The sequence below is a fragment of the Pyxicephalus adspersus genome, chromosome 5 (assembly GCF_032062135.1).
Source record: "Pyxicephalus adspersus chromosome 5, UCB_Pads_2.0, whole genome shotgun sequence".
Taxonomy (NCBI): domain Eukaryota; kingdom Metazoa; phylum Chordata; class Amphibia; order Anura; family Pyxicephalidae; genus Pyxicephalus; species Pyxicephalus adspersus.
The window spans coordinates 118595032-118620572 of NC_092862.1; the positions used below are offsets into that span (position 1 = coordinate 118595032).

A 25541-nucleotide genomic window follows, 5' to 3' on the forward strand; every position below is an offset into this window, starting at 1 on the left:
CTGTCTGTCTCTCTATGAGCTCTCCGATCCCAGGGCTGTCTCTCGCATCCCCCATGCGTCCTTAGTTACCTATCCACTTCCTCTGTTACCATCTGACGTCACCATCCCTGATCCCGGCTCCAGGCAAAGCAGCCGATCCCCGATGTCTTCTCCACCTAGGCAGGTGTCGGTGGTTGATTGGTAGCCCTGGCGGGGTTTCTGCGTTGTGTGACTCCGTCTGTGTCAGGTCTATAGGCAGCCATGGGGTTGTCGCTAAGCTCCGAGCCCGCGGAAAGTGGCAATGAAGGATACCACGTACATGGGGTGAGTGAAACTAATATAAAAGATAACGGGGCTGACACACGGGGGGGGGGACTAGAGTGCTCAATGTGCTATGCTAGGGGTCAGAATGGGGGTGCGGGCTGTGAGGGTTCCGGCTGTCCCCGACTAACCGGAAATGCGGTAAACACCAGTGACACCGACAGGTCGTGCCTGGCAATAATGGAATGCCTCGATGATAATCTATTGTCAGTAATAATATTACCGGTGCCGGGGGGCAGTGTGTAGGTCTTGTTACCATGGTAATACACACATAGCAATACAATCTGATTGGACCATTTCCCTATCAAAGTCCTATAAGGACAAACCTAACACAATCCATCATCACTTATAGGACGCACCACATCCAATAGACATCAAGCGCAGCCTCAGAACCACCAATGACGGTGAATTTAGATAAGTCCACACCTCTGCAGGGCCCATGCGGAACCAAACTCCAGAAATAAAAATTTGCCATCAGTCAGGCGATGTCCCCTCTGCGATAAAATACCTTACCTGCCTGATCGCAATGATTTATATACTCTCGCCTGTCCCCATTGTGTCAGAGGTGCCAACATCTATTTTTTTTTTTACTTCCTGGTGTCAATCTTTGTGTCACCTTTGAAGGATCGTATAGTGTACGATTCTGTACATGCTGTAGTGATAGGATCATTCAAATATAATCCACCAATAATGTACACACGCTAGATACAATGGTTTGAATGATACAGGAAGTGACGTGTACCGGAGAAAGTGTACCACAGAACCATCCACGATCACTACAAGACTGTGCACAATATAGATAGAAAGCGATCATCGCCCAATCAAATCTGCCGGGACGGTTGTTTTTTTCGAGCGACATTCCTAGTTCATCGGTGTCGTTGGCCAGTCGTTGTTCACTTTTTTTTAATAACGATTATCAAACAATCGGTCATTAATCGTTCGTTTCCAGCGACAATTATTGCACGTGTGTGCGTAGTCTTACTCCTGGTGACCTGATCTCTGGGTCTTCCTATGAAATACGGATAGAAGGGGCTGGCAGGGTGCATAGCAGAGGTAAAAGTTTAAATGGGATGCTCCCTGATTGAATGACATGCAATGAATGAAAGGAGCTGGTCTGCCAAGCTGGGAGCAAAAGACTAAAAGATGCTGGAAGTCACTCACAGCGGAAATAAGGCAAACTCATGTGACTTGCTCCAAGATTTTAATAGAAAAGTAAGATCATAGTCAGCAATTTGATTTGAATAGAAGAGCCTTCTGCAACTGTGTAAGCATAGAGGTCCGTGGAAAAATCTTCTCGCATGGGACGGGGACTGACAAGGAGATCTGTGTCCTCTCTCCTGTCATATTGGTCAGCCAATCACATAAGCCAGCTCCTCTATCCTGTCACTTTGTGCACCCAATCACACAAGCACTCTTTTATGATTGGCTGAAGAAAATGATAGGAGAGTGACTACAGATCTTTCCTGTCACAGGGAAGACAGCAGCCAACAGCTGCAGCCCAGTTCCGGTTTGTGGGTCACTAAATGGCATTTGAAAGCCATGGCCATGTGCTGATGATGATGATGTATGTGACTCAATTTGGATTCAGAAATATATTGCCTGTGCTTATACAGCCGTGATGTATTCTTGTGTTTTTGTAGCAGAAAGCAACAGATTCACTTTATTGTTGGCCCATCTTCACTCACCGTATGTTTTATTTCCTGCTGCTGGAACAATACCATTTCCTGGTACTTCCTGGTATGAGGAAACATGTGACTTACCTTCCTTACAAGTGACCATACTGGTGATGACGACTGACCTCTCATTCACCCAGTGCTGAGGTTCCTAACATACAGATGTTGTTTTAGTTTGCATACTTTGGATCTTATCCACCTTTTACTATTTGGTGTGTCGGGTTGGGTCAGCAGTTTATTAGAGTGAAGCAAGGATACATTGGACAGCTGGAGGTTGTGCAAAGTGACCGATGTCCCAACTTTATAACTTCTATTAAAAAAAATGTCCGTTTTTTATATTGCATTATATGATATTCTGTACTCATACCAGTGAATTGATTCTAGCCATTAAACACATGGGGTACATCTGCAGTATAATATTACTGACGCTTCATTGGGAGCTGCAGATTTCTGATTCTTTGGTTGTCACACTGAGCTTTGTATTTCAATTCTTCAGTAACTACCCCAAAACAGCTGGACGGTTACTGAAAAGTGGTGCGCCTGGCTGAGGAGAAAACTGTTACACCTGGCTGAGGAGAAAACTGTTACACCTGTGGCATTTCAAACCCCATTAACAAAAATGAAGTATGTTGCAGCTTACTATTCCCAGGATGTAGTGGCCACATTATTTTTCTTTCTTTTTCAATGTCAAAGCAGATTTTCAACAAGCACAAAAAAAGGCATGAATGCAATTTACTCATCACTTGTAGGTTGTAAACAAAGCACAGAGAATCTTGTCATTTTATTGTACAACCTGTTATTGTCCCATCAATCCTTTGTGTCTTGGTGGGGTGACACACAAAGGCAGACATGTTCAGCTTCTTGGACAAACACAATACCTAAAGGACAGGCATGTGTATCACCAGTGTAAAGCGATGGGACACAAGCTGTAAAGAGAAAAAAAAAAAACAATGCAGTCAGCAAAGGACAAGTAAGCTGAAATATATTACATTGTTGTGTTTGGATTCAGATCTGCCAGGTGAGTAGCATCTTCAGAAGGAGTTTGGTAATGGTGGCCACACATTTTTCTACAGAAAGTTTTGCTATAAGAGAAATATGCTTTCTGCAGCATTGTCATTCATAATCACATTGTAATCCTATTGTAACCATGATGGGTCTGGGGTATGCCCTGTCTATAATGATACTTTGTGAATGTATTTGGACTACAGAGATTATAGATTTTTGGCTTTTAATTACTTATTGGAAGGTTTTGTTACCCTGACCAAACCTTTTTTATAGTGTTGGACAGGGTTAGGATGAGTTAGAATGCCTTTCATGCTTTTACTGTAACATTTCAGTAAACAATCTGATAAATCTGGGTGCTCTCTCATCATTGATCCTTGTTTATTCCCAATAGGATTATTCATCCCTCAGGAAAAAAGCATTGGTTTGCAGTGCTATTACTAAAATACTTGGCAGCAGGTATTGTTAGCCAAATCCTTCTTGATTTAGTACTAGAGTTAGGAAGTGATACAACATCTCTCCACTTTTTTATTGCAGTCTCCATGTGAAAGATTTCCCGCCACTTCCTGCTTAATTAGTAAACATCAGAAGTATTAGATCAGGAAGTGAGGGGAAATCCTTCCAACATGGCCACAAGCACCAATAAAATCACATTTTCCAGTTTGCAAGAAGTTTAGAACTTCTGTTTGGATTTGTATATAACACAACAAAAGTTGGCAAAACTCTCAATGGCGACACAAACCGCAATGAAAAACAGATCAAGCTTTTCATCCCTGTCTGCTATATCCAAAATAAAGGAACGTCTGTAGTAGACCTTATATATCCTTGAACTATTGAGTAGTGCCCAATCCGATGTGACCACGCTCACATGGCTGAAATGACTTGAGGATAGACACTTACTAGATTTAGCAGCATGCTTATTTGTGATACTCGGCACATTGCATAACACTCTAGAGTTTTAACTGGAGGAACTCAATGCGTTCTCAAGTCCAACAGTATCTCTTTTAATCTATAGATTTTATCCATAGATATATTGTAAATCATGCAGTGATTCTGTAGGATGTGGAAAGTAATCTTGTATCCAGAACATCAGTCCCGGGCATAAGGCAGAGCACATGGTGGCATAGATAAATCCATAGCGAGCAGATTGCTTCTTTCCTCATTTAGCTGACTCAGACAATGAAATTAGGATTCCTGTTTGTCTGATCAGCAGTATAAACATTCCTCTGATGGCCAGAGGGAACAATATTGTGTGTGGAACAGGTTGTAGAATATATAAAAGAACAATGCCCATTGATCCCAAATCATTTGTTTGGTTACATCAGAGAACCTGGCTTGTTAGAAAGAGGCAGCTCTTAGTTTATTAGGTGTGACCAGATATTGATATGGCAGGTTGTCGTCCTTTTTTTGAGTTTTTTCCTTACTTTGGACCATGTAAAAATTATTTAAATACAGCAAAGCCATGCATTTATTCTTTATCATTTTCAAGTGTGTGTTTTTTATTCTCTGTGTTCATTTACGTCCTTTCGCATTACTTCAACATGCCTGGACACAGCTGCGTTGTAATGCAGAGCTCAGCACAATGTGCCATACCGTGTGATGGTTTATTCAGGGTCTGGCGGTATTCTGTAACAGGCAAGGGAGTGGATCGGACCAGACCTATACAGTCTAGAAGTCTTATAGGAAAAACTGGCTTCAACATTCATTTTGATATAATAATTGGCCAGATATGTACAGTATTAGAGCAGTGTGTTCCTACATATCTGCAGCTGTGTGATGTAATCAAATTTAGCTGATGGTTTCTCCTTCTATGATTTCCTTGTGCTCTGTGAGGTTAAAAAACCTACTGGCAGAAATGTGAAATAGTGTCCCTTTTTCTAATACCGAGGTCTGTGACATGGGATGCAGGATGTTGAGCTCAGGTATCAGCACTGGGTGGGTCGCTCATACATTGCTGGCGTGGCTCTTAACAGCCAAATAACGTCTCCTCCCTTGTAAATAAGTCTGGAAAGGTTGGGCACTGTGCTAACATGTATTAACTCTTTCTTTTCTACATAACATTGTACCATGAAATACATGATTTAGGGAAGCTATGCTTATTTTTAAGAATAAATACATGAAATGTATGGAGTTTATTTAGATATAAAACATGCATCTGGTCGTCTCACTTGCAATGAATGTCAGATTTACTGCTTTTATTTTCTACTATGTGTAGGCTGGGGGGACTCATCCTTCTTATCTGACCTGGTGACAAAGTCAGAAAATAAGGATCCTATATTTTGGAGTTATGATAGCAAGTGGTGAGGTCTTCATTCCAATGTACTGCTGGTGGTAGTATCTGCCTGCTGCCTTGCAGGTGAATTCCCTGGAAAGTTGGGCTGCTTGTGTTGTCTTTGTGTTTTTTGTGCTGTCCACCAAAAATATATTCTCTTACCGTATAAACCAAATATTGCATCATGCACCTTACTTGTTTATCTGAACAGATAAGTTACATGCGGGTCATTTAATCATTTGCTTTCAGTGGGAACCAGTGCACATTTCACAGGGCTGGTGTACTTTATATATCAGTGCAGTTATTTTCAGGCAGTTTTATGTCCAAAAATTACATTTTTATCATGACTATAAATGGATCTGAATCTTAAAGTGGATCTAAAGTTCCACTTGAAAAAAATTGCAACACTTAGGACAATTCACAATACCCAGAATAAACCCGGAACATCCCCAGGTCTGAAGTGTTGGAGTTACATCATCCTGGCTCAGCCAATTAAAAAAATACAAAAATTTGAACGAGGAAAAGAAGAAGGAAGAAGATGGCAGCTCCCACGATGGGATAGGGACCGGGGAGTATTAACTCTGTTTAGTTCCTCTTTAAGGTAATGTTCACACTGGCCATGAGGTTGTAGTTCATTTACTGCTGCCTCTTGGGAGACACTAAATGTAGTTTCTCCCTGCGGCAGGTCCATTGGGAATAAATGGTAGTGACAGTGAGTGGTACAGTACTGCTCACTTCCATCAGCTATCAAATGTGCAGATGCTAGTTGTTAAAAACAAGTGTTGCCAGCCGCAGAAGATCACTCGATGTCCTAATACTTCTGGTGCCCTCTGAAAAAATGCTACACAGCTGATTTATCACTTCCCAAACTCTGGTGATAATGTTGACAGTCATGTTGAACAGAATGTTCTGTTTGTGGTGGAGCAGTCAATAAATTTGTTATTTGTTTGTGCTGTCACTGTCCGGCTAAAGAAACCCTGGGTGTTGCCATATGCAGGCTAGAGTAACAGGTTTGCTTTAGGGTTGGCACCCAGAGCTTCTTTTAACAGCCATCCCATCTCAATCTCACTACTCTGTTTGTCATTGGGGATAAGAATCAACTGCTCTATGTAGTCGTTCAAACCCAGTTGGAAATGAGGGCTAACGTTACTCCCTACCACCTTGGGACCATGCTGATACCCGAGTGCCAGTAGCCAAGCACCAGTCCTGGTATATGAGGGAAAGGGGATCGCATTTCATGTCTCCCTATACCCTATATCAGGAGTGCCCACACTTTTTTGGCTTGCCAGCTACTTTTAAAAATGACCAAGTCAAAATGATCTACCAACAGGAAAAACTTGGATTTAATAACTGATAGATTTCATTTAACGTGATGGAGTTCATTTTGAAAGGCAGGGGTCCGCGATCTACTCGCGTTTCCTTTGCAATCTACCGCTGGATCGCGATCCACTGTTGGGCACCCCTGCCCCATATTATTAGTTATTTGTCTTTGTTCTTGGCCATGAATGGAATGGCGGGGGACTGAAGAAAAGGTAGATATATACATGGGAAGAAAGCAATAAAGTTATCCTGTTCCTTTACCTGGCATGGTTGGAGCACATGTTAATTTCGAAGAGTTGTAATGTGTACTTGGTTCTTTCAAAACACCATAAATATAGAATCGTAAGACTTCATTGAGATTTGTTTGATGAAAATCCCTGTAACTAGTCGTGACAAAGCAGAATAATGGATTTTAACTGAAGTAAATTGCTTCAAAATACTGTATATGCAAATGTACATGGGCAGCATGGTGGCTCAAAGGTTAGTACTTTGACCTTCGCAGCTCTAGATTCCAGGTTCGAATCTCGGCCTGGACACTATCTGCATAGTTTGCGTGGGTTTCCCCTGGGTTTCCTTCCACATCCCAAAAACATGTGCTTAGGTTTATTGGCTTTCCCCCAAAAATAGCCTTAGACTGTGGTAATGACGTATGACTATGGTAGGGACATAAGATTCTGACCCCTTTGAGGGACAGCTAGTGACATGATATGGACTTTGTGAATCTCTGCGTAATATGTCGGTGCTATATAAATACTAGTTATTAATAATAATGTACATGACTACCAATATATATCAGAAATAACATGGCAGAATGGTGCCTTTGGGGATCAGAAAATAATTCTATTCTGTTGGAAGAAATTGGACAACAATGATCCCATGCCACTTTTCAAGCAATTGATACAGCCCAGAAAACACTTATAACGGCCACCTGTAGCTGCTTCTGAGTGTCTGGGAGCAGTCACTGTATGGCCAAAAGTGTGTACCAAAAGTGGTAACCCTGAGCCACACTCGGGGTGGCATTGTAAAGAACTTACCTGGTCCCACAAACTGGCAGCGCTCTTCAGCACAGCCCGCCCGGCATCTGTGTCCCCTGGCTTTGAGTCCCAGGTGTAATCAGTGGGAGCGTGCGGGGCGATGCGTTGGGGGACGTGTCTGCGGGGAAATTTTTATGCACGGCCTTTACATTCAAGAATACTAACATAATTAGGGAGGTTAAACCATCAGGCTGAACAGAGTCTTAGGGTCCTTTTCTGAGTGACAAAAAGCTCAGGGTAGTGAATGGATATGAAGGAGCTCTAAAGTTCTAGTCGATTGGCTGTTGTATTTTTGAAAGCACAGCAATGACCTCCTCCAAGCAAACTGTAGTAGTCATCTAGTGAATACATGCACTGAGACTTGCTTAAGATGTTACCTGGGAAATGTGCTGGTTTGTGCTGGTAAATGATTTTGGGATGCTTTGGGGAAAACAAACGGGATTCATAGTTATTTTTTACTTTATTAAATCATTTATTACCTTAGATATATATCATATAATACTAGAGGAAAGCTCTGTGCTAAAAGAACATGCCATCCTCCTGCATATTTGGATACAGACATCTGATTTAGTTGATCTTTAATAACTGTGGCATTGCATAATGTTGAGATTCCAGAAGGCAGAGGTCTATTCTAGCAATGATCGGGTGACACACATTAGACTTGTTTATTGTAGAATGTCAGCGTAAACAGACACTTCTAATTATTCCCTCACACTCTGACATGTACACCTGCTGTGTGAGAGTGTACGATGGATGTCTCGAGTCTCTGGATCTCATCCTTTTCTATTTTTAAGCTTATGTCTGTGCTCACTTAGTCATCAATCAATAACAATTTGATCCATGTGTTTCTTTATCCCAAATAGTTGTGGTTTCTTTCCGTAAGAATAAACCAGTCGTTCCAGAACTAGACAAGGGTTGTGCTCCATACACCTAATATTCATGTACCTGCAAGTGTAGCCACACCTTGGTTATCTGATCTTCCTGATTGTTGCACAGTTCAGTATTCTTAGCTTTTTATTTGATCCTTTCATGTAACTTCATGTAGAGTTGGAGGAAAGAACGTTGTCAGACAGGTGTTTTGCTTCCTATATTAAATCTGACTTATTTGATCTTTATACAGTCTTCTTCACCAAAATATTATAAGTAGAACTATATTATAATTCAGAATGTATATGCAATCTAATCCAAGCACACAGGTCCTTGCATGACCTAGTTCAGCCTTTATTGACATTTTGACCATGGGGGAACCTTGAAATAACTTTCAAATCTTCAGGGTACCCCTGCTATAATTACTATATCCACAGCTCACAGTACATTAGTGTGGTCAGTAGGAAGAATGCCTCTTACATTGCTGGCCCTTGGGATGACTATCAGCCTTACAAGGTAATTGGTGTCACTTAAATTGACCTAGGAGGCACAAAGTTCTCATTGCCTAAGGAACCCCTAGGAAACTCTGGAGGAACTTTGGTTGAGAAACACTGACCTAGTTGTTGGCATATTTACTAAGGGATTGAACAATCAGACTGTAAGATGCAGTGAACTTTAGTTATTTTTAGGACCTTTTGCAAATTTGTTAATAATATTAGATTGGTTGCTATGTATAGAATATCCTAGTTATGCACAGATCATCTGGATTAAAGTGTAAGTACTACAAACTTTTTTTCCCACAGCCCCCAATCAGAATCACGGATAGAACAATCTGGATAAAACAAGGAACTTGCAGAATTTAGGTCGGGTACAGGAAGTGACTAAAACTTTAAGGATGTATAAAAAAATATATTGCATCTTACTTAGATGAGGTGGCTGGATAAATTTGTAATACCTGTAACAAACTTCTTATCCTGTGGTTATGAGACCAACTCCCTGTACCGTTTATGTGGAGCTGCAGTGTGGTCACCCTTCTGATTAGGACTACAGAATACTTCACTCAGAGGCCCATAGGAAAATGATCAAATCAGCACTGGGAAGGACTGAATATGGCACAAGCAGGGTTGCATGGGAAGTAAAGAGCTTACAATAAATTGCTGACAGAATCAACAGGTACATTTCATTGAACTTCAGACTTCAAAAATTTGGAAACATTTACAGTAATGTGTTACAACTTCTGATATTTTAGTGATTCGGGTTAGGTCTACTTTAAAGCCCAACCTCAGTTAAAGAATTAGTTTAGACAATTAATAGTTTTAAACATTGAAAATGGGAAAGAAATGCAATACTTGCAATTAATGACATTCACTCATTCCACTTCCTGTGAGTTCAGGCCGTCCAGGACCCTCCCCCTGCCGGTACGTCATGAATCTGCCATGAACTCACAGAAGAATGTTCTAGGAAGTTGCACTACTTTTTCACTTGGTGCCTTTCTGGCATTTTTAAAAAATAATTTATTGATTTATGAATATATTTAAGTATAATTTATATGTTTTTATTTTAGGTTCAGCAGAATTCTCCAGCACAGAAGGCAGGACTTGAACCATTTTTTGATTTTATTATTGCAATCGGACACACGAAGCTGGTAAGTGATATTACCTTGACTTATGTACATAAAGCTTGTGTTAGAGCTCCTCAAAGTCTTGTCCTGCTTGCGTTTGGTTAACAAACTGGTGAAAGGAAGGTATTTTCACTGCTTTACACCTAAGGTGGAACTTTTCGCTGCAATTTTATTTCAGCTGATATTACATGGTTCTAAAAAATCCATCTTGCCTGGTTGGTGTTCTGATCCCTCTGAATCACTGACCCAGAATGTGTATACAGCTCAGGTGTTCAGCTAATTGACTAATTGAATTTGTGTTGCAGTTATCTGCATGCTTGTTTTAGGTGTGTGACTAAAACTACAGAAACCAAAAGACCAGCTCTACATCTAGATAATAAACATTCTTTAGAATGAATCTAGCAATGACAGTTTTCATATTCTCTCAATGGTAAGACCACTTTAAATAGACACTGCAAGCCTGTCCATGCATGGCAAAATGACAGTGTCTCTGCAAAGGGCATCCCCTGACACCCCTATCTCATTCTCGCCTTCTTTTTTGCTTGCTGCTTCTTCCCTTGTTGCATACGGCACTACGATTAGTGGTGTTGACAACCATGGAAGGTGGGGATGTCTGTCCTTAAGGAACTATCATAGAGGAGGAGATTACATGCCCCTTCATACCTGGATTTGCTATGTTCAAATGCTTGCTGTGGCAGGGGAATGAGCAATGGGGGAGCCCTGAGTAAGCATGACAAAACCCAAGGGGACCCTTTGTAGAAAAACTGTTGCTTTGCCCCATGAAGGCAGCAGTGTGCAGTCTTTTCTCGTTGGAAAGGATCGTGAAAGATCCTTTCCAACGAGAAAAATTGCAGGTGTGTACGCAGCTTTAAACTACAGAAACCAAAAGATCAGCTCTACATCTAGATAATAAACATTCTTTAGAATGACGCTAGCAATGACAGTTTTCATATTCTCTCAATGGTAAGACCACTTTAAATAGACACTGCAAGCCTGTCCATTCATGGCAAAATGACAGTGTCTCTGCAAAGGGCATCCCCTGACACCCCTATCTCATTCTCGCCGCCTTTTTTGCTTGCTGCTTCTTCCCTTGTTGCATATGGCACTACGATTAGTGGTGTTGACAACCATGGAAGGTGGGGATGTCTGTCCTTAAGGAACTATCATAGAGGAGGAGATTACATGCTCCTTCATACCTGGATTTGCTATGTTCTAATGCTGGCTGTGGCACGGGAATGAGCAATGGGGGAGCCCTGAGTAAGCATGACAAAACCCAAGGGGACCCTTTGTAGAAAAACTGTTGCTTTGCCCCATGAAGGCAGCAGTTTCTTCTTTAAAACTTTCTTCTTTTATGTAAAAAAAAAAAACACCATAGCAAGCTCAGAATCAGAATAGCCCTTCAACCTTACCTAATTATTAGGAAAAGTTCCCATTTTTTGAACTATTTTATCATTTTGCTGGAAAACATGAGAAAGTTTGCATTGTAAGTTCCAGTCCAACCACAAATATTTATGTGTGCATGCTTCTCACTTTCTGGAGCATGTGTTTATGTTGTGAAGAATGATAATGCTGTAGATGGGAAATTTTATTCCTCTGTATATTAAGAAACTCCACCTGAATCAAGACCTGCTATTGTTACCTATGTAAATCACCATTTGAAAATATTTATTATTATTTATAATCCCATCCTATTTTTTGTTTGTCAGTGGAAACAATCAGCCCGGTTGCACAGAACTTTAAAAAGTTAGGGGGAATAAGTGGAGGAAAGATAATTAGTTGTATTTCCCTCTAGTATAGCCCACAGGGCTAATTCATACCACAGCCTATTCAAATAACAGCACACGGTGACATGATGTATATGTTCTTTGCTGTACATTGCTATTCATTCTTAATATCACTCCAAAAACTATTGCAAAAACTAACACAAGAGCTGTATGTCATGCATTGGGGTCCACTAAGATTCCTTCACGCAATACATGTCAGTGCCCAAAATCTGAGCGTCACAGGGCCCTAAAACCATCAGTTGTTTGGGCAGAATTAGACTGTTTATGACCTCAATATGTGAACACTCACTGTGGCTGTTTAATCCTGGGGTAAATAGTAGTGATTGTTAAATTCAATATGTCTGCTGCAATAATCTTATAACGAAGCTGTTCTGGAGGCTATTAGCAAAAACAGTTAGAAATAACAACAATTTGCTGATCCTATAAGATAGAAATGTTAGGTTCAGCTGTCTTTACTGCAAAGCTTTAATCTGGCACCAAAACCACTCATTACAGGCTGTGCCTCCTGCCACTCTTCATAATGCCCCCATATACTCTTCATAATGCTTCATATACTTCATTAATAAAGTGGTAAAACAGGTTCTATGTGCACAACCTGTAGTTACACCAAAAATCCCCAATACTTTACATTAAAGTGGACCTAGATTCTTGCAGCTTACTTGCCTTTTCTTTACTTTTATTTGTCTAGCATAAAAAGATATTTCTACATTTACAAAATTATCATTCAGTTCAACCTTTCCTATGCCTCTTCAGTACGGTTACTACAAAAGTTACAACCGAACCTGGAACTGTGCATGCCCGGAAAGTTCAGTTCTTGAACACTTCACCCTGCTCATCAGTGATCACTGCAAGAATATATTTTTTTATGTCATGTGGCCAGGGAAGGTAACACCAGTACAAAAGCAACTCACAAACAATAGGGCATGAGAGGTAAAGGGGGGAAAATAAAGACTGACCAAATGTCCACCTTCAATATGATAGCAGAAACTAAATCCTATAGGAAATGGAGCACAAATTAGTTACCTTCAGCAGGTACTACCATTAGGAATCCATATGGAGAGGGGCTAAGTACATTTATTTTATGTTTAAAAGAAAAGACTTTTTAACCTGATGGTTAGCAGTAGAGCTGTAAATTTGTAGTCTACATCTATAATATGCTCATTAGGTAATTTTTCAATGACTCTGTAAGCTGCTCAGGTTCTCAGGTTTTTTGTAATCTGCCCAAGAGACTAATTGCCTGGCACACAGTGCCAGCTTACTGCAAGGCCTTATGAGTTTGTTGACATTTTGGCAGCTGGCGTTGGTATGTTTTTACAATTAAAGTCTCACGTTTGCTCTTTAATAAGCAGATGTCATAGGTGTGTAGGCTAAACAAAAATTCTGTAATAATAAAGGGAAACATAATTTGTGTCTGTTTTTTTGTTTTTGAATGAGTTATTTCAAAGAAATAACACCATTTTGTTATTGTGGATTGCAGATAACTTGGTAGCCCTTTCTATAATTGCAGTTTAATCATGCTCTAAGTTACTTCTACTGTTACCCCCTTGAAATACTGCTGCAGCATTTATTACAAATTAGATAAATGTAGACCTTCCTTTGTTGACCCATTTTCACATGAAAATGCTAAATACTTAGCTGGTATGTATGGCTGATTAGATATTAAAGACTTGGTTCTAAAATTTGAATCATGCACAATCCTATTAATAGACAAATATAAATTTCTTTAAGTATACCTGTTACAAACCTGGGTTGTGAAGAGCATATTATAAAAAAAACATTAGTAGATTTTGTGAATGACAAGTGTTACTGTGAATGGCACCCCAGGGCACTGTACAGTAGAGTGCAACACAGTGCACCATAATACACATACCATGCACTGTGGTTTGCTCCAAATGAAGGGTCATAAGCATTGGCAGCCCATTCATGATGCACAATACTGCAGTGCATTGTGACAGAGTGAATGGGCTTTTAGATGTATAAGCTTCGGAAGTCAAATTATATTTCAATTTTTCCAAGTTAAACTGTTGCCTGCCCCTCAACAATGGCTTTTTTATGTGGTGTGAGGAAGCCTTGACCACCAGCAAGGACAATAGCTAAGCTTGACTTCTACTGATGTATATATTTACATGTAAATGTGTCATCTTACCTCGATGTATCCACTGTTTGTTCAATCGGCTGTACTACCATTCATTATTTATTACTTATTACATTTTTGGTATACCAGATTCTTCTGATTTGTATTGTGTGCTGATTAACACACCACAAATGTGAGTGGGCCATAAATATCCTGATGGAGTGTTTTGTTCCAATAGATTTTCAGCTTACGTGATGTTTTCGTTTTTTAGAATAAAGAAAACAGCATGTTTAAAGATCTTCTAAAAGCCAACATGGAGAAGCCTGTGAAGCTAGATGTATACAACACGAAGACAATGAAAGTGCGAGAGCTGGAAGTCACCCCCAGTAACATGTGGGGTGGACAGGGACTTCTAGGTGCCAGTGTCAGATTCTGCAGCTTCCAGGGTGCCAATGAGCATGTGTGGCATGTCCTGGTAAGTAATAAACCAGTACCAGTGCACACTAAAGAAAGACGAGGCCTATGTATTATTTACACTTGTACTTTTTGTGTGGTTTTTTTTCAGGATGTGGAGCCAAATTCACCAGCAGCCTTGGCTGGTCTGCAGTCTCATACAGATTACATTGTGGGGTCTGATCAGATTCTGCAGGAGGTATGAGTATCTCTCTTTGTACATCATGTTTAGAATCAGCAGAACCTGCTTCAAGCAGTAGAAGGGTGTTATAGATACAGTATATTGCAGATATAATCTATAGCCCACTAATTGCCTAGACACTGTAAATTAATGGAACAGTGGCCAATGTCTTTAGGGTTCACTTCACACCATGATTTGGCCTCTGTGTAAATAGTTGCTCTGATTTCCCACCTTGTTCCTTCAATTCCCATGGAACAATTAGTTGCACCACTCTTTACCTAAATTTATTCACTGATGCAACATTTTTGGCGTGTAAATGTTAGTAGTAAACGGCGTTAATACATATATTCTTGGACTCTGCCATTCACATTGTTTAATTCTCTACCTTTACGGTGGAGATCTAACATCTCATAGCCATGGTGCGGTAATATGCCAACATATCTTTCCTGGTTAGTTAAGTTTAAAGGTCATTTGACATTCCTCTCAGGAGCCTAATATTTAGTCTAGCTCTGTAACTGGCTGAAGAATAATAAAAATTGAGCACAATTATCCAATAAAGCACAATTATCTAATTATCTATATATTATCTATTTTTTTTTTGTTTTTGTTTTTTGTTAACTTGCATATGTTATGTAGGGGCAGCACAGTTGGCTCAGTTGTTAGCACTCTGACCTTTTAAGCGCTAGGTCCCTGGTTCGAACCTCGGCCAGGACAATATCTGCATGGAGTTTGCATGTTCCCCCCCATGTTTGCGTGGGTTTCCTCCGGTTACTCTGGTTTCCTCCCACATTCCAAAAACATGTGGTTAAGTTAATTGGCTTCTCCCAAAAAATTGACCTTAGGCTGTATTAAAGACTTATGATTATGGGTAATATGTCAGCACTATATAAATACTGTATAATATTAATACATTTGTAACAGTGTAATCTATGTCTTTTCTGTTTTATGCAGTCAGAAGATTTCTACTCTTTGATAGAATCTCATGAGGGAAAACCACTGAAGCTGCTGGTCTACAACACTGAGACTGACTCCTGCCGAGAGGTGTTTGTAACTCCTAATGGAGCATGGGGAGGTGAAGGAAGGTATGAAAAATAGTCTTAGGTTGAAACAAAATGACACTTGTGTGCAAAATAAAAGGGTTTCTTGCAGTTTTATCCTACCCAACTTGTGATCGCCTGGATAATTAAAAAAATCAATGTTCCAGATCAAGCAATATTTTTTAGTCGATTTAAGGATACCTGTTGATCTTTTCAGTGACCTTGTCAATTCCTGAACTGATGATCTTTAAAGCACACACTATGTTTTCACCATGGGTGACAGCCGAGGCTTCCTCCATGTCACCTTAGGATAGGAAGTGTGTAGCAGGATCACTGACTGAATATACAGGCCATCACCTCATCTATGGACGTGAATGTAGCAGGAGAAACACCTGACCTTTCATTAAATTATCCCTTCCACATCAGCGAAAATACAGTTCTTAGATGAATGGCTGTGGCTAAAGAAATATCTGGTATAGGAAAGGTTAACACTAATGCTGCAGGTAACAATAACAATTATGTGCCTGATAATTAGCTTCTCCTTTCGGGATATTTGTATGAGCTTGAGTTTCCCTTAAATGCACCATACATTTAGGGTGATCAGCAAACAATTTCTGAGTTTAGAAGGGAAGGATAGCAGTATGTTTATGCTATTGAGGTCTTACCTTCTTTTCCAAGGGCTTATGAATGAAAGGAAAATGCTGCAGGAAGTTTTCATGCTAAAGCCTATTACATATTATAGATGGATTGTAAGTGTTTTGAAGAATTGAATATTGCAGAACAATGTAACTTTTAATCTGTTGTTTTTTTGTTGCAGCTTGGGGTGTGGTATTGGTTACGGTTATTTACATCGAATTCCCACACATGCGGTAAGGCCGCAGCAAAAGTATGAGATAAAACCACCTTCACCATTACCACCAGAGAGGGAGCCTGTTGTTCCACCCTCAAATGGATATAGTGAGGTATGAGGCTGCATTCAGTGTCTGCCACTACAAAATGACTTTTTAATTTAAAATTTTTTGTTATAGAGATATGTGGAATATGTTAATAATGTAATTTTTTAATCTACAGATCCTCTCATTTGTGTCATAATTTGAAATTAAAATCAGAAGTATAAGTGGATGTACACAGGCCAATAAATGCACATGGTGGTTTAAAAATCCTGCAACACACTAAAACATGATTTGATGCTTAGGTTTTACATTCATTTGCCAAATACATCCAAAACTTGTAAAACATCCAGCCAAATAAAGAAGGGAGATGGGTCTGTGTGTGATTTGGCAAAATTCACGTTTAACCCTTTTCTTCTGAACACTGCTTTCAGTCTGTGTGCTGGAATGAAAACTGGTATGTAATAAAAAGAAATGCATAAAGAAATCAAAATTAAAGTGTTAAACAAGAAAAAAAATAATACATATAGAAGATAAAATAAAGGTGTTAAACAAAAAAAATAAGTTATTGCAGCTTGTTGGTCCTTAGATGTGGAGACTGCATTTGTATACTTTTTCAAGCTCTTTATTTCTCCTTTTTTAACCTGGTGATCCTGTGAATAGCACACTTCCTGTGCCCAGGTGCCTACTTCCACTGTATTTATGGAGGGAGCCAATGTTGTCTCACAGGCTGCACTACAACTGTCCACCTTTGTTCATCATGATTACACATGAGGATAATGAGATTGCTGGATTACTAAGATCATTCACTGTGCTTTTAGCTCATAGGAAGTTTTTATCAGGCAGAATCAACAGGTGTTCTATGTACTTGCTGAAAATGATTAGATCATCTTGGGCTGTGAGTTTTGTATGAAGCCTGCAGATAACTGTGAAACAGCAAATCCTCAGTCCTTTAAGTCATGCAAGATTCCTATACCTGATTTCTGGATGAATTATCTTCTTTGGCTTTCTTCTGCCATTTCATTTTCAAAAGCAGATTAATGCACGAATACCTCCAGCTTTTACTACCTTATTTTTAGGATGCTGTACAGATTCATTTATTCCCATTTCCTCTGAGCAGATTCATCTCTCTCTCCGTGTCTCCCTGCGTTAATAAAATAGGCTTTTAATAAAGCTGCAGATGTTCACATGGTTATGACATAACTAACAATCTAATCCTTTATTAGGCTCCTCTACTGGCACCAGAATCACACACCGAAACGGCCGATGAAGCTCTCACACTGACTGAAACACAGCCGTGCCATGTCACTGCTGGGGAGCAAGCTCTGGTCCTGCCTCCACCAATACAAAGAGTGGTAAATCCAGGTATTACAACATGAGAACACTATTCTCCTTCTCTTTCTAATATATACAATGGTGTTTATTTTCTCATCTATTTTCTGTTATACAACATGATCCTCCAATATAGTTGTATGGCTGAATATTGTGCAGCCTCCAAAAATGGTCCATATGATGGCTTACCATTTCTGAAGATAATTCCTGTCTCCATCACTGCAGCTTGCAGCAGTTCTTCTGGCTTGTCTTTATCTGACTTGGCTTCTGGCTTGAGCTTTATCTGGCTCACTACGCCATGTAAACGTCTTTAAACTATGCATATAGTAAAGTCTAGCTGATGAAATGTATCAAGAAGGGCTTGGAGACACATTGGTTCATGCCTGTTTCTGACTAAGACATTGGAAACCAGGATAATGGTGTTGATCATATATATATTATAAAACCATTTCACCATGAAAAGCACACACAGTCTGATGCCATAACATGCTAATTTTTAAATGGGATATCCATATACAGTACTGTATACAAGACCATAGAAAGGTGGTGATTCTGAGCAGTGAGTTCCTGTCCAGTGAAACTGTCCTGAATACACATAGGTGGTTTTATTTAAAGTTGTGCCAAATGATGTGGACTACTGTTTTCATGTTCCATTTTTGCTTGATTGATTTTTTTCTATTTTTTTCCCTATTGTTATTATGAACACTTTATTATTTAAATATATTTTAAGGTTTACAGCACATATTTAAGATATTTCTGTACACTGCATAGTTACATATTGGACAGTGTTATTACATACATTTGTAAGTTACATTTAGAAAATATTGAGATGTTCAGTCTTTCAGATGTACAGATTTGCATCTATTTCCATTTTGTTAGTTAGTCATTATTATTAACTTGTGTTTATATAGCGCTAACAAATTATGCAGCGCTGTACAAAGTCCATAGTCATGTCACTAGCTGTCCCTCAAAGGGACTCACAATTTAATGACACAACACTTGTCAGTTTTAATAATTTAAATTTAAAAAAATTTAAAATAATTAAAAAAAATAATTTAGTTTTTTTAAATGTCAGATATGCACAGTAGGTTTATGGTGCTACTTCCCCCACCTGGTAGATTGTAAGCTCCTGTGGCCAGGGCCCTCTCCTCCCCCTGTGTCACTGTCTGTCATTTAATGCACAGCACTGCGTTATATGTTGGAGTTATATAACTGCTGTTAGGCAATAATAATAATAATATTTCATTATAGGGTTTCCAGACAGTTCAAATATCCAAGTGACTGAAATTCCAGATGTTACCAAACTGATAGATGTAACATCTCCAGCTTTTCTTAACGCGCCTTCAGAGATTCCCATTGGAACAGACCAGATTTTGACTCCTGAAGAGCTCAGTGCATACCTTGGTATGTTTTGAATTGATAAAAAAAATACATGTATAGTTGTGCTCATCTACTATATGTCCTCTACCTTAATCTGATATTCTTGGTCAGGTATTCAATCTTCTACTTTTAGAAATACAATAGTAACAAAACAAAATGCCAGCTTTTGAAACTATAAATATAAAAAGTAATCCTCAGGTACATCTCTTAATAAACTTATAGAGATTAAGCAGACGGTCCATAGAAGAACACCAGGAATAAAGCGAGTTGGAGAGAAGGGGTGCAGGGGGTTCAGTTGTTTGCCTGTTATCCTATTATATGATATAAGAAGATTAGGGTATACATACAGTATTTGAGCGTTCCTAGTGTTATTCCGGCAGTGTAGCGTGGTTTTATTTTAATCTGCAGGTTACACCCACTTGAATAGCGGGCCACTGTCATTACTGCAATGCACATTACCACAAGCTGATGGTCCGTATCAGCCCATATGCAAAACATAAAGAAGACCCTTTGAATATGAATTTAATTCATTGAATTGCAATGTGTATATGCAACACATGTTGTTGTTACAATAAGGCCCATCTTGTAAAATTTGAAACCTCATGCAAAGCAGGTCAAACATAGCAGTTAAATGTAGGAGTATGTTTATTTAACTAAATGTGTGGAAGAAATACATAAAAACAGGACGCAGCTAACAATACACATCTCCTATAATAACAGGCGAAAAGGACTGATCACTATTGCTTTCTTTTTATGTGCAAGATGACTACTTTTGTATCTGCTAAATTGTAGTTTTGTTGCAGGAAACCTAAAGTGGGTGGACTTTATGGGGACAAATCAACACAATTTCACTGATATTTTATTTTTTTCCATTTTGGGGTAAAAACAAAATACAAACATGGAGTCATCAGTGGTATGCTATTCAATGAATGCTTTATGCACATCCCAGCACAGGTATTAAAAGAGCATGTCCTTATCTTGACACATTTTATACTACCAGTACTCCGTCATTAGACTGTAAGCTTGTGAGTATTTTTACACTAAGCAAGGTCCAAGAAGCTTGTGGCATTACCTGTGTTAGAGTGGGGTTGGTTGTGTTTCCCTAGTAGCACCTGGAGTGTGTTGTGGAATCCATTTTGGGATTAAGGGTGTTTTCAATAAAAGTTATGTATGGAGTTCAGCTTTAAGCCTGTAATACCACTAGTTATCAGGTGCTTGACAAGGTAAATGATAGAGGTCTCCCTGATTTACTGTTTTGCATCCATTGATCCCGAATCTTCAACCCTTGTAATTAGTTTAGTTGGGAGCTGGTAAATATTAGGAAGTGCTGCAGGCTGAATAATACAGCCCTGAAACGGCAGTGACCAGTTCAAAAAAGAAGCATTACCAATGAATGTTTAATATATTGTTCAAGAATGCCCTAAGTTTGAATGTTCATTTTTACATGGAATCTAGCCTATTAAGATGTCAGCTAGTGTATGGTCCGTTTTAAATAGTGTTAAGACTTTGTAGCACCAACGGAAATGTAATCTGCTTTAAACTGCAATTTACTGGACTGGCATTTACCCTTTGATCATAATAATTCAAGCAGTCATATCTCTACCCTAAGGGTTGTACTATTTGTCTGCAGCTACAAGTAGGAGGAGACAGAATGAGTAGCTGAACTGAGAATGCACAATTTGTTAAATTAAAAAAAAAAAAAATAAGGTTAAAACACTAAGTATACATATTAGGCAGCCAGAGGATCCCTGCACATTCCTCAGGAGTCTCCACAGCCTTAAAGTGTTCTCTAAATCCTGGGCCACTTTGACAGGTCTGCAGTCAGTCTTGATCTGGCTCTGTACACATTTCTGTGTGTGTGTGGTGGGCAGAAGGAAGTGGTAAACTTTACACTACCCAGAAGTGTCAGAGCATTACATGTGAATATTGCCCATGCACTGGCTGAAATGGCAACATGTTTTTGGAGAAAGGGGTTTAGCGGGAATGTGCAGGTACCTCTAAATGCCTTCAGTTACCTACAGCAGTTTTTCTTTAGACATAAACTTTTTAAGCTGTTTCTTTGATTCCTTAAACTCTGAATTGACCGGTTTAGTATTTTTGTTTCACAGATCAGGTGAATATTCCAGAAGCACCACTTCTTGACATGCCCTTAACATACACTAGCTTGGATCAATCACTGACTGAGCATGGCACAACTGCTTCTGAGGACCTGAGCAGTGCTCCAGCACTGGAGAGTCTGGGGTATGGATCACATACACAAGATGACATGCCACTCTCCTCTACTGAGGAACTGGAAACCACCACAGATGATACAGCCACCATCAGAGCTGAAACAAAAGAAGAATAAGAAGTAAAAGCCTTGAATTTCAATCTTAATTCCTAAGTTTCACCTTCTTTCCAACATGCAGGCTTACAAAATGCATGGTCGCTAACAGCAAGCTAATTAAAGGTTTTATTTTTTTAAATCTTTTTACAGCAAGCAGTTTTATGCAGAGGGTAGATTTTTAATGAATAATATATATTTATGCTAATTGTGGACCTGCCTTCTAGGGTTATAGCGCTTGACAACATGAGCAGCAGCGGGCATATTCTCCAATATTTCTGGTTTGATGGGCTTCTCTTTAACTGAATTTTAAGATTTGTTGTTTGGTAAGGGAGGCAGAGATCAGTCAACATAAGCCTACTGTACTGTCCTAAAGATAAGGTGCCATGCGCTTCTTTGATTGGGATTCTAGAGGCTGGGCTTGTCCTGTGAGCCACAAGCACTGTGATTTAGGTAACCATCTAGAGCAAATGCTGCCTACAACTTTTGTTCCTTTCCATTCTCCATAAGCAGGATGTTCTGAGAGCCATCTTGAATAATTTCAGAAGAAAATATGCGTGTGGTATATGTATACTTTGGAAAAAAAAAAGAACATTTTAAACAGATCACAAGTGGTTGATAAAAGCAAGTGCTGCTTGCAATTAATAAACCATTTTTCTTCAACTTCAGAGTTTGGGAGGCACCACGTGATCAAGTAGAGAGACTTTTTCCAGCTTTTTGATGGTGTTCATTTATTTGAACACCAATGCTTTACTGTTTTTTCTGGAAAAGTGAAGATTTAAAGGTACTGCAAATCTAGGCTTATACAAAGGCAGTCAGATATGTACTTGCCACTTCTTGGAAAGAACTGGAAAAAAAAAAGCTGACTGGGGCACCCTAAATTTAATAAAAAATATTTATTACCACCTTAGATTATAAGACAGGTGTACCGCAGCTCAGGCTTTTAGTAAGCTTTAGATTTGTTATAATGGTACTTTTGGCTTCCATACAAAGGCTTCATAGCTCCATATTCTACTCACACCTAATCAATTTTTGGTAGCTGTTCATAGTTTTGTAAGGACTTAAGCATCAGGATTTGTGCTGTTGAGACCATAGGCTTGCCCTATCGCTTTTAGCCATGATGAGGCTCCTGCCTTCCTGCTGATTTCTTTTACACTAGTAATGAAATTACACAAGTATACCAGTCACACAACCAGAAATGGCATTACCAATAGAATACATCTTTTGGTCTGACTGACTTACATACAGTATTACAGTATGTACACACTACTGTGGTTCTTATGTAGATTATAATCTATTTTTTATACATTGTTAGGGCCAAATAAATACTGCAGATTTTATTAGTGGTTACACTACAGCAAAACTCAATAGATTCAAACATGTATTTTACTGAGAAATACAGATTGTAATTAAGAGAAATGGTAAGCACACATAATGCACAGCTGAACTAGACTCCTGGTAAAAATCTACTAGAAAGTTTACTTAAAAGAAATAAAAAAATACACACTAGCACTGCAGTACAGCCAAGAATAACTTGAAATGTTACAGAAACACTGCATTACTTTGCTTTCTGAAAATAATGAACGCAGCCACTAAAACTAAAGACAGGTAAGCTGCAATATATACAATTTTATTCTTGTTTTACTTCAAGAACAATCCAGTGATTTTGCAAACAGTAAATTGCAAATTTTGGATATCTTTGGATATTTTCCTGTGTTACCAAAACATTATCAGTAATAGAATGTGATAAAATTCTATGCTGATTTATTTAAAACAGAAATATGTCCAAATTCATTTGAAAAAAGTGTTATGTAAAAAAATATATATTGCATGGAATCAGAACATGATGCACTTGTTTAAACTGAAAAAGCAAGGTTTTAGAAAATATATAAAACACATGATAATGTGTCAGGAAAGCATAAAGAATATTCACTGCCTACGGAACTCAGTTTGTACCTACCATGAAAATAAGAGTCAGCACCTGGATTTGGATGTGTGGATTGTGTCCCACTGAGAATACGAGGTGTTGGTTATAAAATAAATCTTTAGATTATGGGCTGTTCAACCTAAAGCTATTTTTTCAGTTCTTCCAAGAGTGGAATATTCCACTGAGAATAACGAAATAGAATTGCCTAAAGTCAGGCTATAGGTCAGTAGGGTATTTATGTTTTTGATGTCTTAAATTTAAATTAATAAAATATAAAGGAAATCACTAGGGGTTCTTAATAATTGTGATGTATTTTACAAAAGATATATATATATTATGTTGGTGAATATGTATTATGCAGAAACAGAAGTGTGATTTGTTTTAAAACTGCAGAAGTAGCACAGTGAAAGTGTCTGGTAACCTGCACTTTTAGATTAAAATTCACCAGTAAACCTAGAATCTATAATAATGTTATCCAGTTATGAATATAATAAATTTACAATTAGAATATCTGAAAAGACTGGCGACGGGGATAGTAGGACAAGTTTATTTTTAATTTGTATCCTGTGACAGGATGGCTTGGAGTATAAAATGTCATGTGGGTTTGACATTAACTTTAAAGTAAGAAAAAAGATTTTAAAATTTGGATGATAAGAGACAAAGGTGTGCTGGTGAAGTCTGTCCTTACCGCCTTCCAGAAACTGGTTGTACCTGCTAGCACCTATGTTGGGCTTTTGATCTTTCTCTGTGCACCCTACATTGCCCACTGGTTACGAGGACCATGCACTACACAGGACCTTGACCTATTTCTCTGTGCTAAAGCTCTGCCCCTTATCATTCACCTGGTAAATGGCAATGATCAGACATTTGAGAGCTGAATGACATTGACCAGAGCATAGTGTTGGCTGAAGATGAAGTTGAATGTTGACTTAGAAGTCAAGGACTTACTATAACCCTGGGCTGGGGTCCAGGATTCTCCACAAAGATAGAGCTGTATAAAATCCAACATAGGTGTAATCCAGGTCAGGTCAGTAAAAGAAGGTACAGGTATGCATGGTGATGTGGTTGTAAACAGGGTTGATTTAATAAAAACTAACCTAATATAAATGGCTATAAATAAAAGATTTCTACAAAAAAAGGTTTTGTATTCTTCTTCCAGAAAACTGCAGTATCAAATTCAGAAAAGCAGGCACTAATTGAGTCAAATACAGAATTATTTCCTGTATCTGCATTTAAAAGGAGCCTGTAGGAATCAAATGTAGAAGCTACCAGTGCTAATTTGTTTTGAAAGGTGCTATTGTCATGGTTTTACTATCTGCTGATTTATTGACATGAAATAGTTATGTAGGAGGGTAAACCTACATAACGTTTTTCAGTGTCATGTAGGATTCTGTTATAGGCAACACTAGTTGCCTTGTTGTATTCTGTATATACATAGAGAAGTCAAGAACATTACATATCCAGGCCCTGCTTTTTCAGCACTTGGCAGTACATTTTGGAAAAGCTATTGGCTTTATTTCATAATATCTTTGCTTTAAAACACCTCTGAATAGGAGTCTGACTTTTTAGTATCAGGAATAAGTAGCAGTTTAAAGCTGTTTGTTCTTTCTCCGCAGGCAGTGCATTTTCTCCTCCATTGCACATTTGTTGCTCTGTGTTGTCAACCAAGGATCAGTGAAAGATGAGCAGGCCCTGTTATGTTAAAGATGTCTGCTTCTCTATATTGTGACTGTACAACCAAAAATACCTCCTCCTTCCCCAAGCAAAAGTTTCCCTTTCATGAAAGAGAAGGATTGGATATATCCAAAATGCATATCCAGGGATAAATAGGCAACACTAGAATTACTAGAGAACTCCACTGAAACAATACTCCTTACATTAGTAGTGTTTTTTATTGGTCTAAAAAATAGAGCCAGAGCCAAACATTATAACTATACACTTACTCTGCCTACCTGGTAAAGAGTTCGATTTGTTCTCCTGATATTCATTTTTTGCACCTGGCAGCCCTGCTGGCTATATCGCAACAGTTTTACTACCATCTTCCAGTCTGTAAAATTCAGCGGAATGACAA

The 25541-nt window shown here is 38.8% G+C and overlaps 2 protein-coding genes across 2 annotated transcripts in view; one reads left to right on the forward strand and one right to left on the reverse strand.

The window, feature by feature from the left end:
- TTC21A (tetratricopeptide repeat domain 21A) overlaps positions 1 to 208 on the reverse strand; it is a 34739-nt gene extending 34531 nt beyond the window's left edge. Inside the window, exon 1 of the mRNA XM_072412571.1 lies at positions 70 to 208. The gene's annotated coding sequence lies outside the window, so the exon portion shown is untranslated. The remainder of the gene's footprint in view (positions 1 to 69) is intronic.
- On the forward strand, positions 119 to 23755 carry GORASP1 (golgi reassembly stacking protein 1). The gene is made up of 9 exons (XM_072412572.1): positions 119 to 303; positions 10033 to 10113; positions 14219 to 14422; positions 14513 to 14599; positions 15533 to 15663; positions 16436 to 16580; positions 17735 to 17873; positions 19092 to 19244; positions 21329 to 23755. The coding sequence occupies exons 1-9, from the start codon at positions 241 to 243 to the stop codon at positions 21565 to 21567; spliced, it is 1242 nt and encodes a 413-aa protein (XP_072268673.1). The 5' UTR covers positions 119 to 240; the 3' UTR covers positions 21568 to 23755.
- The last annotated feature ends 1786 nt before the right edge of the window (positions 23756 to 25541 follow it).